General features: G+C 48.6%; 1 protein-coding gene across 1 annotated transcript in view; it reads right to left on the reverse strand.

The window, feature by feature from the left end:
- Positions 1-15,284, reverse strand: part of PREP (prolyl endopeptidase) — a 139,695-nt gene that overhangs the window by 4,452 nt on the left and 119,959 nt on the right. Inside the window, exons 11-13 of the mRNA XM_055136906.1 lie at positions 6,687-6,823; positions 3,994-4,088; positions 542-673 (exon numbers count right to left, since the gene is read on the reverse strand). Of these exons, the coding sequence (XP_054992881.1) occupies positions 542-673; positions 3,994-4,088; positions 6,687-6,823 (364 nt within the window). The remainder of the gene's footprint in view (positions 1-541; positions 674-3,993; positions 4,089-6,686; positions 6,824-15,284) is intronic.

Here is a 15,284-nt window from a genome sequence, read left to right on the forward strand (position 1 = left end):
GGAAAAAACAGAAAGAGAAACAGGGAGACAGTCCATGAGTGAATGTCAAAATAAGACAAATAGCACTTAGAAGCTTTCAGAATACTGGTTGCCTTTTCCCTTAAATCACACGCCTGTTGACATGTGACTTGGCTCAAGCCGTGTTGGTTCTGGAATGGTTTTCCTTTCCTCCCTCCCTCAGGTTACCTAAATAAAATCTATTTGCTTCACTATTTGTCTTCTTCTGGAATTTTTTTCTGCAAGAACAGGCCACAAGGCTGAGAAACCTGGGTGAGGTCAGGACTTGATTTTCCGAGAGGTGTGAGAGCTCCTGCAATTTTGCCTGTCCTGGTGTTTCAGGCCCTCAGTGCTGAGGGTATGGTAGTAGAAGGGTGGCCAGAGTCAGGAGGACACAGTCCCCCTTGGGGGATCCCCACTCAACCCCTTGCCAATGCCTCTGCAAAAACCAAAGTGCACCCGGAACTGCACTTTGTATCTAAAAGCCTCAGTATCACCTAGGAAGGAAAAGCAATTAACAATTAAAAACCAAAGCGGTCCTCACCCACTAAGAGGCCTCCGTTGGAACCTCCGTTAATAGTCAGCCTCTTGGGAGAGGTGTAGCCTTCCTTGACGAGATACTCAGCAGCTCGCTGGAAGTCATCAAAGCAGTTTTGTTTATTGGCCAAGATCCCACCTACGAGGCAGCAGAGTGACAGACAGTTCATCACCCAAACAGACAGTTTAACCTGACAGGGAATTTAAATGCTCACGGGGTAGTTTCAGCTCTTGACCAACTTCGAAACCAAGGGGCTACTGTGACAGGCAGGAAAGCTCCTGACTTTAGAATGTTAATCCAGTGTGCAGACCCAGCAGCAGTCCCAACATCACCAACCTAAGACGGTGGATGTGTACTTTCCCCAAGCTCCTAGAACTTCCAAAGGCCAAGGGCCCAACGGGAAGAGGCTCTGTAGGATCAAGGACAGTGAGAATGGGGCCAGAGCAATGCAGCATGTGGTTGACCCAGGTTTGATCACTGGCATCCCATATGGTCTCCTGAGCACCACCAGGAGTGAGTTCTGAGTGAAGAGCCAGAAGTGACCATTGAGTACTGCTGGCTGTGGCCCCCAAACAAAAATAGAAAAAAAAAAAAAAGGAAGAGGGAGAATGGAGAAATGAGAGCGTGTGGGCCAAAGAACAGCTTCTGCAGCACAAGGAAGCCCCACACCTGCAAGAAGTGTATGGTGGTGGGGGTGTGGGGGTGGGGGTGAAGGGTGAAGAGATGGTGGTGGTGGGGCGTGTGTGTGTGTGTGTGTGTGTGTGTGCGCGCGCGCGCACATGCATGTGTGTGATGGTGATGGTGTGTGTGTGGAAGAGGGTGAGGTGGCACGTGTGCATGTGCGTAATGTGTATGTGTGTGTGTGTGCATTTCTGAACAATCTGGGATGGGCACATGATGAAGGGCAGTCAGCCCTGCAACCCGACCCCCTCCCCATCCTGCTATCCTCCCCATCTTAGGCAGACCCGAGCGCTCTAATTAGATAGCCAAGATGAACCACTTCTTGCAGAAATTCAATTAAGGCTGAAGCGGTGCCACTGTAGATTTTTTCCCCCATCTCAAAACAAATGTTATTAAGATTTTAATCAGAAATTATGTGGAGAATTAGAACGGCTAGGATTACTTGGTTTCCAGAAAAGCCATCATTTTAGGTTGACAACTGTATTTTTTTTAAGAGCATTAAATTTTAAACCCAATTAACATGGATGGAATTTAGATTTATCAACGAGCCCCATGTGCTGGACTCTCCCTGGGAAAGATGCACGTCAGGCTCTTGCCCTGCCTGATCTTGGAGAACTTGTGGGTTTGAGCACAGTGTGCTTTAGCCTGAGCCAAGCCCCCACCCCGCACCCCTTCGCCTTCCCAGACCACCCGATAATAAGTGAATTCACCGAGCAGGGTTCCTCTGGCTGATCAATGGTCTCTTCCCTCAGAGTGCAGTGGGCCCTGAAGCCCACAGGGGGTTTTATGGAGAACTGTAGAAAGTTCTCTGAGAAGGCGGCCGCAGAAGCAGCAGCCCAGGCACTGAGGGCAGACTAGGCACCACCCCCATTCCCCAACGCTTGATTCACACAGGTGAATCAAGTAAATCAATTAAATTAAATAAAGTAAATTCAATCGGGTAAACTGAGGCGGGGCTAGATTTGGCCGCCAGATCTGGGATGCCAAGCAGACCTCCCATGGATGCAGGGATTTTTGCCATTATTTATCCTCCTCTTGTCAGTCATCTTTAAAAGTTACCTTCACAGGACGATCGCCACGTGATTAAACTCTTAACATCAGCACAAAATAGAAGGGATCCGCTGAATTCAAACGGCACTTCAAATATGGCCAGGGCCAGAGAGACAGCACAGCAGGTGGGGCATTTGCTTCTCATGCTGCCGGCCTCGATATCCCACATGGTCCAGGAGCTGCCAGGAGTAGCCCCTGAGCATTTCTGGGTGTGTGTCCCCAAAACAAAACAAAAGCAAACGCGGAGAGGGCTGCAGAGTTTTCAGGATGGATGATGTGGAAGCAGCCGAGCCAGGCCAGGCCAGGCAGGCCTGAGGCCGGTGTGCTGGAGAGTGAATAACACTCATGCCTGGTAAGAGTCTCACGTAGTGTGCGGTCTGAGGTCAACCCTAGGGCTGCACGCCCGCGGGCCTTTATTGTAGTGCCAAACCCAAGAGGTGCCTGTGACAAATCTGCTTTCATATCTCTGCGGGTCTCCGGGGATTTGACTGGATGCAGTGAATCAGAACCAAGAGACACGGGTGGGAAGGCGACTATTTCAGATATAAAGGAAAGGAAGAGATGGGCATTCGAATAAAGCTTACTGGGCGGGGAAGATGGCCCAGAGGGCTGCTGCGAAGGCTGTGCATGCGGGAGAGCCGGGTTCGATTCCTGGCATCATTTGGTTCCCCAAGCACTGCGGGGTGTGACCCCACCCAGTTCCAAATAAAGGTCATCGCTCTTGAAAAATGGGGGGGGGGCGTGAAGCTGAGTACAGAGAGGGTCTTCAGTTAAGATGGGCTTCGGGCAGAATGGACTGTGGTGACTGCAGTATTGAAACCAGGAAAGGAAAACACGGGGTCCTTATGCCGAGACGGCACGTGACACGGCAGAGGGTGAGCGGCAAGGCTGGGAAGGGGTCACTTCCCCACGGTCTGGAGAAGAGCAGAGCCAACAGAGAGGACGACCCCCGCACTTGGGATAGCGGAAATACCTTGACTAGGAGCGAGCCAAAGAGTACAGACAGTAATAAAAGCTGGGCAAACCCAGGAGGCCAGAGAGTCTCATCAAGATTCACATCTGTCAAGATAAAAATGTGTCCCAAGGAGCTGGGAGAAGAGATAGCATAGTCGGTAGGGCGATTGTCTTGCACGCAGCAGACCTGGGTTCAATCCCCAGCATCCCATATGGTCACCTGAGCCTGTCGGTAGGATCCTTGAGTGCAGAGCCCTGAGCATTGTGGGTGTGGCCCAAAGCCAATAAATAAAGTGCACCATGTATTACTTTAAAAACATCTGATCACAGTGTACGTGAATCTGAATGCTTCTCCTTCATTAAAAAAAAAAAAAAAGTAAAGGTACTCGAAGTGAATCAGGAGAAGACTGGGTGCTTTTTTGTTTGTTTGTTTTTTGCTTTTTGGGTCACAGCTGGTGATGCACAGGGGTTACTCCTGGTTCCTGCACTCAGGAATTACTCCCGGCGGTGCTTGGAGGACCATGTGAAATGCTGGGAATCGAACTCGGGTCAGCCCTGTGCAAGGCAAACGCCCTACCCCCTATGCTATGACTCTGACTGGGAGCTTTTAATGGTAGTGTGCAGCCTGCAATGGGTTTAAAAAGCTCCTGGCTTTTCCCTTATTGAGCTGAGTGCTTTTCTGTTCCAAATCCCCCCTATTCTAGCCCAACACTGACCATGACCTTGACCCTGTCATCATCATACTTGTGTGAAAGCCCCCAGTGAATCTTTACCTTTGTGCCACGTCTCCCCATACTCGCCGCCACCTCTGATGTTGGCCACCGCCAGGACGCCGCCCAAGTGTCTCACGAAAATCAGCCTGGACACGCTGGGAGGGAGCAGAGGGGAGAGTGCGTCACCCACCGAGCCCCACCGCCTCCCCAGAAATACCCCAGGGCACGGGGAGCTAGCGCAGAGCTTCTCAGCAGTTTCATAGAACTTGATTAAAATGAAAAATATCTAACTTCTGATGGTTATTTAACTGTCTAGCTCACACTGGATGAATTTAAGCATTCAGTATATCCTATTTTTCTACATGGGTACAAAGTTCACTCTCTAAGCCAGGACTCAGGTTCACAATCCAAGGGGAGAGGAGAGGGAGAAGGAGAGGGGGAAGGAAAGGGCGAGAGAGACCTTCATTAAATACTGATTCCATCTCTACACAACTTTCTGAACAAATGACTGCTACGGGATCCAGCCTTTGTCTCCTACTCATGTGCCCCTGTTTTATTCCAGCCACTCCTAATTAACTATTCAAGTGTGAAAAACCACAAGACACCCTAACCACACTTCCAAACAGATTTTAAACAGGTTTTCCAGGTTTTTTTTTTTTTTAAAAAAAAGACATTTAGATGTTATACTGGATAGTAGATAAGAGAGGTGTGGGTCAGGGTCACAGAACCAGAAATGAGTGCTCAGGGTTAGGGAACGTTTTCTAGAAATAAAAGAAAGTTAAAAAAAAAAGCTTTTAGGAGAATGATGAAGACTTTTTTTTTTTTTTTTTAAGTCATTTCCCCCTTTTACTGGGGCTTCCGCAACTTGAAAGAGAGCACAGACCTCTTAAATTAGCTCTGGCATGGTTGCAGCACAGACCATGCTAGAGCTAATTTCCAAGGAATGAAGAGGAAGGGAGAGATGCATTAGGCTGTATGTGACCATGGTTAATCCCTTGGCCCCCAACATTTGCCTGCACCTCTGACAGCCTCCTTTGAAACTAGCAGCGCATCTATCTCCTGGGTTCTAAGAAGGAATGCAGCTCTCACGTCCAGCAGGGTAGTTTACTAGCTACAGAAATGGAAGAAGACAGGCAGCGTTATCCCTCAGGAATCACTGTGGCTGGCCCCTCGGGGGGCTGAAGGCCGTAGAGAACAGCATGTGAGTTTGACCTATTCACCGCATGAAGCTGCAGCTTGCATTTCATCCCTGTGAGCAGTAAAGGGTACAAATGAGGGCATCACATCATCCATGGTTTGCTCTGAGGGCTTCGGGGAGCCTGATGAACCAGTACCCACTGGCTTTAATCAGACTCCACTGGCAGGGTGGCCACACTGCAGCCTCAAACCCGCCAGGGAGGGCTACCATCTTGCTGCCGGGGAATCTTGCCAGGAGAGCTGGGAAGCCCAGGAGAATCCTTCAGGCCCTGTATGGAACAGGGCAGGGGCGACAGAAAGTCCACAGCACGGCTGCCATGTAGCCTGTGAGCCACTGTCCCCATGCTCTCCTCACTGCCTTCTCTTCACTGTCCTAGAGGGACACTTCATCAATCTTCTGAGAATATTGCCCTACGCAATGATTTCACAAGTGCTGAGGTTTCTTACTAACCAGAGGTCAAATCAAACTCTTGCCAGATTTTCAAGGCAGGTGAGAGAATTTGGTTCTACACCTGATGGCAGGGGCCCTGCTAAATGCTTTGTCAAGTCTTCAACAATTAGCTGAGCTCTCTACAGATATCAAAGCCAAGTGACAGTCTTCTGGTATCAAATGTGGGACAGCTGGTCCACTCCACTCAGCAGATTCCCTGGGAACACATTCACTTCTTCCTAATGGGAAAGTGCCCGCTTGAAGCTGGGTGCAGACAGCACGGGGAACTCTGCTCAGGTGATGGCTGTAAGCTGGCACTGTGGCCAGAGATTCTGTTTTACTCAACAATTCTCAAGGCAAATCCCACTTTTACTCCCTGACATTCATGACTGATAAAAGATAATCTTTCTGTAAAAAGCAGCTATAGAATATGTGAGAATTTCTGTTCCTGAAGAAAAATTACCTGGGAATAATTACATACAACAATAATCACACACAGTAGTTTGAAATGAAGTCAGATTGTGGGGGTCGAAGAGACAGGATAGCGGGCAGAGTGCTTGCCTTGCATGAGGCCAACTCAGGTTCCATTCCCAGCATCCCGCATGATCCCCTGAGCCCACCAGGAGTAGGATGTCTGAGCAGCGCTGGGTGTGGCCCCCAAACAAAACTCATAGTTATAATAAGGTCGTATATGAAAAATCCACCTCTGGCTGAGAGTTAAAAGGCTACTTTTAGACTCCAGGCTGCTGAGAAACATGTCATCCACAAATGACTTTCTCTCTGCAGACGTAGATACTAGGGGCAGGGGGTTTGCAGCACATGACACACATGGACAGCGGAGCTTCCTTTCCTCCACACCTCAACTGACCCCCTGCAGCCCGGCAGCCTCAGCTCTGAGTACTCAAAACACCTACTCCACTGAGAACGTGAGATCGACTGGTAACGATCCTCACACCTCCAACTGAGCCTGCACACAATCCTAACCTATAATCCTAACCCGCCAAGAAATAGCCAACGGTAGTTAAATAAGTCAGGAAACACGATGGCATCAGCCAGCCTCTGGTTTCACTGCAGTGGCTGGAGAAGTTCAGAAGTGCCCTTAAGGCCCGAGGCTGTCCGTGCTCACCTGTAGTTGGGGGTGATGGAGATGTTGAAGCCCCCATAGCCGTAGAGAAACGCAGGGTGAGAGCCATCCAATTTTATACCCTTTTTATGCACAATGAACATGGGGATCTTGGTACCATCCTTGCTAGAATAGAAAATCTGGAACACAAAAGAAAAGCAGAAGAGTTAGACTGGGCACTATTTAGTGACCATGCATACTTTCCCAGACTTCTCCATGGGAAAGGTGCGCAGTTTGTCAAGGGCTGGATGAAAACAAAGCACCACTCAGAGAGTGTTTGCAATGAAGTGGGTTCCGGGTTCTAGGGGGAGGGTGCGACGCCTTTGAAGACTCTCCCCATTCAGCTTCAGTTCTTCATCCCCATGTATGACCCTCACAGCTGCCCCCCAGGACCTCCATGGGGCACAGAGAGAAATTGCATTTGTCCTTGACCTTCGACCACCTCCACCCCTCCCTCCTACACTCAGAATGTCACCCCCGGGTCCTTGTGTCAAAGGATCAATTCCAGATTTTACTCCTAAAGATCATGTTTCAGATCTACCTTTATCTTTGAATGTTAAAAGACAACTGAGTCATGGCTATTTTTCATTTCAAGTATTCTATGGTAGCAACAGAAAAGTATCTTTTAGAGAATAGGAGAAGATTAAAAAAACAAATACTAATATTCCTGGTTAAACAGAAACCTTTATTTTTCCAGTACTTGATAATTAAGGATCATCAAACTTTACTGAATCTCAGTGGCCTCAGGCAAGTTTGGTCAGTATTACTACATTCATTGCACCTTTCTTATCTATCTATTTATTTATTACGTCACATCCGGCGATGCACAGGGGTTACTCCTGGCTCTGCACTCAGGAATCACCCCTGGCGGTGCTCAGGGGACCATATGGGATGCTGGGAATCGAACCCGGGTTGGCCGAGTGCAAGGCGAATGCCCTACCCGCTATGCTATCGCTCCAGCCTCAGCTCCAACATTTTTCTTTTTAAAGGTAAAAGGAATCGGGAGAAAAAGAATAAAAAAATGAGAACATTAAATTGCAGTCAAGCAAAAACGGGGCATGGAACGAAAGGCTACCAAAAATTCGATGGCTTCTCCACAAGACTTGAAATCTGGGGAGGGTGCTGTTTTCCTCGGTGCTAGGTGGTATCTTTACCCCAGTGACCAGCTGCAAAGACCCAGCTCGGAAGGGCATTGATCACCTCACATGCTGGTCAGAGACATAAGCCTTTACAGCCCGTGTCACTGGTCACTAGGAGTCAATAGTCCATGCGAAGGTACAGGACAGTATCCAGTACCAGCCCTTGGGAATGAGCAGGGGTGCGTGGGGAGTGGATCTGCAGAAAGGCACCTGGGGCCACCGGAGCCCCCTGAAGGTTGGCAGTTCGATGAAACTCTTTCTTTTCGGAAACATCGATTGAAAAAGCATTTGTTTTTGACTCTGGAGAGAAATGCCGAGAGATGCAGAACAGTTAGAAGGACTGCAGAAGACGCCGCCGAGTTCCAAGTAACTGGAGAGAACACGGTCTTCGAGTTCTTCAGTGCTGGTTAACAGCCACGTGTAAAGTGCAACTGCGGAAATGCAGATTGTGGCGCTGGACAAATACATTCGGGAAACTGGCTGGGGACTAATGGGCTCCAGCAGGGCCTCCATGCAGACCAGGGAAAGTCGCGTCACCACCACCACTGAGGCAATCACACCGAAGGAACAAAGCGTCTAGCACACACCGCTTACTGCTCAAAACTCTGACAGCCACCTCAACCCCTCAGCTCCCTGCAGCCCAGCTCAACCCCCCATGAGGCCATGCTCTCCCCAGGCACAGATCCGCACCTGCTGCCTCTCATCGCCTTGGACCCTCTTCTGCTAGCAAGCGCCCAGCCTCTGGGGCGGTCACTGTAATGTCTCTATTCGTCCTAGCCCTGAGATTTTAGAAGCCTCTCTCTACTCATCCTTCCCAAGGATGCCGCATTGGAGGCTCTTTCAGGCTCAGGGGAATGAGACCCAGCTTGCTACTGGTTTTGGCATATTAATATACCACGGGGAATTTGTGGGGCTCTCCCATGTGGGCAGGAAACTCTCGGTAGCTTGCTAGGTTCTTGCAGAGGGAGAAGTAGCTTATAGATATCACTATCACTCTTTCTAATTCTGCAGCTCTCCATGAGTCCAGGCCAAGGGTATCCTTCTAGAACACCACCAGGAGAAAATCTTCCTTACGCCCATAGATACAAATATATCCAAATTTGAAGGTGATGTGATAGAGTTGGGAAAAAGTGCTCAAAAGCAAGTGGACCCTGCGAGGACAATTAATCACAACAACAACAACAACAACAACAACAACAACAACAACAACAAAATCACAACAACTCCATACAAAAAAGGTTGTCTCCGTTTTGAAATACATATATTGGTAGCCTACACCATTTCCACTGACAGAATGGCAAGTGATATCTATTTTTTTTTTTCTTCACTGCTCAGGGGGTCTGGGGCCACACCCAGTGAAATTTGGCCTTGTTGTACAGGTCAGATGGCTCAGCACTTGGATTCCAGGTGGCGGCCAGCAGGGCCACCCCCAGCAGTGTTAGAGAGACCGTAAGGTACTGAGGAAGGATTCAGAGCTAAGCTAGTGCCTGCAAGGCAAGTGCTCCAGCCCTTTGCATTATCTCCCCAGCCCCGGATACTAAATCCTAACTTGACTCTTCAGTAAGAGAGCAGATTGAACCAAGTCTTCTGATAATTATAGTAGGACTCCATGTGGGCCTTTCAGAAATAGACATTTTCCATCACACACGTTTTACTTCTTTGATTCAGTTGAGACTGACTTCCTCATGAAACCTCTTCCCTAAAAGAAACATTTCTTCAAAGGACTTTGGGGGGCAATTTCCTCCTACGGCTTTGCACTCGCACGGCGAGGAGCAGAGGTGAGCCAACAACTTGCCTGTATTTGCTTCTCACACGAGGGCTACCCCAAGAGCTGTACCTCCAACTCTCCATGCACAGGGCCTGAGTGTGACCGATGAGCTACAAACGGCAGCTGGGTGGCAGCTCCAGTGGGAAAGACATGTGCCCCAAGTGTGAGAGGACCTGAGTTCAATCCCCAGAACTACATGCCCCCAGCACCCAGGTGTAGCTCTGAAGGACCAAGAGCACCCTTGGGTGGAGCACTCAGGGCAACCGTCTCCCAAACCTCCCAGCACCACGATGCATGTTTCCCATTTACAAAAATAACCTTCTCCCACCTGGCTTCTCTGCCAGAGAACAATCCCACAGGTGCTGGACAGCGCCCCCACATATAAGCATTAGCTTATCTCCAAGTTACTCTGGTACAGGTGGATTAGGCTCAAACACTAGCTCCCCGGTTTGTTTCTGTTACTCCTACCACCACAGTTAATTCCAGCAACTGAAACCAGATCCTACCCCCACACATATCCCCCACCCCACTCCTGCCCCACGATTCCTGAGGAGTCCGTTAGGGTCTCAACTTCCTGTTATCCAGCATTCTGCAATGTTTTTTCTTTTCCATTTGTGACTTTTTGAGTCATACCTAGTGGTGTACGTGGTGTTGGGGAACCATACCGGGTTTGGCTGTATGCAAGCCAAGTGCTTTAACCCCTGCACTACCTTTCCAGCCCTCTTCAGTTCCATTAAGACTGACGTGGATGATGTGGATGACGTGGACTGACGTGGATGACGCGGACTGACATGGATGAGCAGTCAGGTGACCTTACAGATGCCCACGTGCTTCAATGTCAGGACTGTCATGTTCTCCTGCGCTGTCACTGGGTGGATGGGTGGGCACAGGCGGTAACTACACTGCATGCCGGAGATGGATGAATGAACAAGACTCGATCACTCCTTCCCTGACGGGACTAAACCTACAGAGACCCCGGCATGATCAACGCCCTGGCACAGAACTACGAGCCACCTTAGGATGCCAACTGGTCTTTCTTCATCACATCTCCTTCCCTGTCTTACTTCCCAGAGTAAACCACTCTTGGTTTTTTTTTTTTTTGTAAAACAAAAAAAAAAAAGCAAAAGCAATGAAAAAAAAAAAAAAACAACAACCCTTGCTATTGTGATACCCAGTCTCTAGGCTCTCTGGCTTTCTTGCCCTATTTGTACCATGGGCTGTGTTGTGTTTTTTTTTTTCTCTTGTTAGGTCACACCCAGCAATACACAGGGGTTACTCCTGGCTTTGCACTCAGGAATTACTCCTGGCGGTGCTCAGGGGACCATAAGGGATGCTGGGAATCGAACCTGGATGGGCCATGTGCAAGACAAACACCCTACCCGCTGTGCTACCGCTCCAGCCCTGGTGCGGAACAGTATTTTTGTGTGACAAATCCCCCAATCATCTAATTCTAACCCAGTCCCGGGATTAGGTATGTCTCTGCGCTGTGGGGTGCCTCAGCTCCCGTCATCACAAACCATGAACACCGGAACCTGTGCTTTCCCTGCCACATGTATTCCGAGCTTTTCTTCCTGTACTTGCCTTCCAACACCTTTACAAGAGTTTCCCTCACATCTTCTTGCTCCCAAAGCCTTCTCAAGCAGCTGTTCACCACAGTTCCCAGTTTCTTCCACTTCCAACCCCACCCATCTGCACCCCATACTCCGTGTACTCAGCCGTGCTTATCTCCACAGAGGCCATCTGTGTGGCGCTCTGAGAGAGCCTCCCTGCCAACCGCCTTCGCCCTCCACAGCCCTGGGCGACAGGAGCACTCAGCTGCGGTCCTCATCCTCACCGCCCAATTCTGTAGTCCCCCAGCGACTACAACTTCGCTCGTGTTCCATTTGCTCCCTTTCTTAAATAAATAAACAAGACTTAAGACTTTCTTACCCAGACAGGAAAACCCCAGACATAACCGAAGTGCCCAGCCCGCCCTGGTCCTCTCCCCTTTGCCTGGCGAGCAAACGTTTTGCCAGCAACACTGTCCCCAGCACCCACAGCTTGCACTCAGCCACCTCTATGTTTCTGTCCCACCAATGTTCTCACCAAGGGCATCCATGGATGCTTCTGTCATCCATCTTGCCCTTCCATTCCCCTCTCAGCCCCACTGTTGCCTGCTCTTCCCAACTTTTCCCTAAGTGCACCAGGGCACACTTACTTATTTCTATTCACACACAGCTTTTATTAGTCAGCAGGACACAGAACTGTGCTGATACTACCCGACACATCGCAACCTCCTACTAATTCCTCATAAAACAAGACTTGGTATTCTTTTTGTGGTAAAACACCCAAGCCTACCTCATTAAACAACACTTATATTTACCTTCCATTTCACTAACTAAACGAGTGCATACAAGTTTGTTTAGCCATCCTATTGTAACAGATGGATATTGAGACTCTATTATTTGTTATAAATAATGATACCATGAATTCCGTGTAAGAAATCTTTTCCCGCTCATGCTCCAATTTCTCTAGGACATATTCTTAGGTGTAAGTTTGTTAAACCAAAATACATGCACATATAAAAATTGAGTAGATTTTGAGAAACAACTCTCAAAATCTGATCTATTATCATCCATCTAGAGAGCAGGATCACCTGTCACCCAGCACTTTCTGTTAAACTGGACTTGATTTTGCTTGTCTATGAGGCAAATAGTGCCATCTCACTCAGGTTTGTTTTAATTGTTTTTAAAATTAGCAAAGATTTCCATCTATTTATTAATCATTTTGTCACTCCCTCAGAGAACAGTTTGTCTTCCGTTTCAGTTACTTTTATGATCCCTTTATGGAAACTCTTCCATCACCCAGTGGTGCAATAGGGATATTTGCTTTTTTTCCTGCCCTGTTTTGCTTATAATTCCTCTCAGCCTATCAGCTGTCATTCTTCCCCCTTAGACAGGCTATGCACTCAGGGACTCTCCAGTGTACCTGGTGGAACTGGGGGACTCTCACAGTGCTGGGGACTGAACTCAGAGCCTCACATATGATAGGCATGTATGTGGTCCATCACCTCAGCGAGCTCCCCATCTCCTGCTTGCTTTTTTTTTTTTTTTAAACTTTCTTTGTGGTATTTTGAACAGGACTTAGATAGACAGGACTCCCTCACTCCAAGTTATAAATATATTTGTCTCTATTTTTTATTTCAAATTTTGTACATTTCTATTTTAAATCCAAAAGGCTGTATTTTTAGGTGTGATATGGAATCTTAACTACTTCTCTCCAAAAGGCCAACTATTACACACCATTTAACAACGATCCTTCCGGACTCCGTTCAGAAGTGCTTGTGCTGAACTAATTTCTTCCTATAATCTCATCTGCCCCCGCCTAGGACTATTATGAACTATTATGCTGGTTCTTTTCTTTTTTAAAGGGGGAGTGAAGGGGAGGGGGAATGACACATACAGCAATCTCAGGGTTTACTCCTCTCTCTAAGCTCAGGGATCACTCTTGGTGGACTCAGGGGGACCATGTGGGATGCCAGAGATTGAACCAAGGTTGGCTGCAAGACCAACACCCTACCTGCTCTACTATCACTGTGGACTTACTCTGGGTTCTTTTCAATTCCTTTAATGTTTCCCACCATCCTAATGGATCCATTATCAATTTTTTTTCCTCTTGATCAAATGTTGCTGTTTGGGCAAATTTTTCTGTACTTGGTCTTTTCTCTCTATGGGCTGGAGCAATAGCACAGCAGTAGGGTGTTTGCCTTGCACGCGGCCGACCCAAGTTCGATTCCTCCACCCCTTTCGGAGAGCCCGGCAAGCTACCAAGAGTATCTCGCCCGCACAGCAGAACCTGGCAAGCTACCCGTGGCCTATTCAACATGCCAAAAACAGTAACAAACAAGTCTCACAATGGAAACATTACTGGTGCCCGCTCGAGCAAATCGATGAGCAATGGGATGACAGTGACAGTGACAGTGGTCTTTTCTCTCTGTAATTGCCCTCTGACCTCTCGGACGGTGGGACAAGTACCTCCCCCCTTCCTGTGCTGCTTGGTGAGGGTAGTGAGCAGATCACTCAGCAGCTTTGCAGAGGGCTGTCGTCTCACCCTCAGAAGCCACATGCCCCAGACATCCATGGATGTGGATCCTCGTTGGAGTCGTCTTTCTGCAGGCAGGAGCAATCTTCCTCAGACGCCCAATTGCCAGCCCGCAGATTCCTCTGCTGTGCCAGGACCCCACCCAGTGGCAGGCATTCTGCTCTTCAGTTCCCCCCAAAAGAGGCTGCCTGGGCGCTCTCTCCTGGACTGGCAAAGCCGCTCAGAGTGTGCTATTCCGAGCGTCAAACACAACTGGTCTCCCGGCTCACTTGCTCAAGTGGAGCAGTGGCAGGAATATTAGCATGAGCTACTCATCTCCACAGGCAAAGACTGAGGGTCGTTTCTATTTGCATAGAATACAAATACAAGCCCTTAGTGCTTGAAGAGTAGACAATTGCTCAAGTTTAATTCCACTGGGCTATTTTCCCCATTATTCAAGTTTACTGTTACTAGAATACCAGGTTCCAGTTGGAAAACAAAAAGACAGACTTTTTTTTTTTGCCTGATAATAAAATAGAAAGGGAGTGGAGAAATACATCCCATGCCTTCTGTCCCCCCCCCCTTTTTTGGGCTTTTTGGGTCACATCTGGTGAGTGGCTCAGGGGTTGCTCCGGGCTCTGCCCTTAAGAACTTCTCCTGGTGGTGCTTGGGGGACCATACAGGATGCTGGGAACTGAACCCCAGTTGGCCACATGCAAGACAAATGCCCTACCCCCTTACTACTGCTCCGAGGTGCCCCCCACCCCGTTCCCCATGCTTTCTGAAGGCTCCACTGTGGGCACATCCCTTCCATGGGATAGTAAATGTTTATTTGATTTGGGTTTTTGGGGTGCACCTGGAGGTGCTCAGGGGTTTACTCCTGGCTCTGCACTCAGGGATCACTACTGCAGGGCTTGGAGGACCACACAGGGTGCTGGGGTTGACCGTGTGCAAGGTAAGTACCCTACCTGCTCTCTATTAGCTCCAGCCCTGGGATACTAAAAATTTTAAGGCATCGTTGATGGCCAGAAGGACAAAGGGCTCCCAGGGTTATCTCACAGGCACCCACTTGAGTCACAGAAAAAAGCCTGACCTTCAAGGGCTAACGGCTCTGCACAGGAGCTGATGTGTCTCATCTGTCTAACCTCCAGCTGCCAGAAAGAGGTTGTCGGGTAGATCCAGCTCAGCAGGAACTAAGATGCGGATGTGAGCAGCAGGGTCTGTCCCTGGCACAACCCTCAACAGACTACAGTCTCCACCACAGAATCCAAGACGGACAGACTGCACACGAAGCACCATGCTATTGATACCACACAGAAAATAAACATCCTAAGTACAACTCAAAATCTTTTAGAGTGAACTGCCCAAAGGTTTGGTCAAACATTGACTTTTGAAATCAGTGCAAGTGTCCCTTCTGAATTGAGCTCCCCTCCCCTTTAAACACGTAAGTGCTTCATTTTAGAAACTCCCACAGCGGTGGAATGATACTGCACACCTTAAACCAAGAACATCAAGCAAAACACGCTCTAAGGAAGCCTGAGGAAGCCCATGCTGTTTCTTTTTTACTGGGGGGAAGACACTGTTATGCTCTGGGGACCACGTGGTAATGGGGTTTGAACCTGGAGCTCCTGTATG

Source organism: Sorex araneus, chromosome 4 (assembly GCF_027595985.1).
Source record: "Sorex araneus isolate mSorAra2 chromosome 4, mSorAra2.pri, whole genome shotgun sequence".
In the NCBI taxonomy this organism is placed as follows: domain Eukaryota; kingdom Metazoa; phylum Chordata; class Mammalia; order Eulipotyphla; family Soricidae; genus Sorex; species Sorex araneus.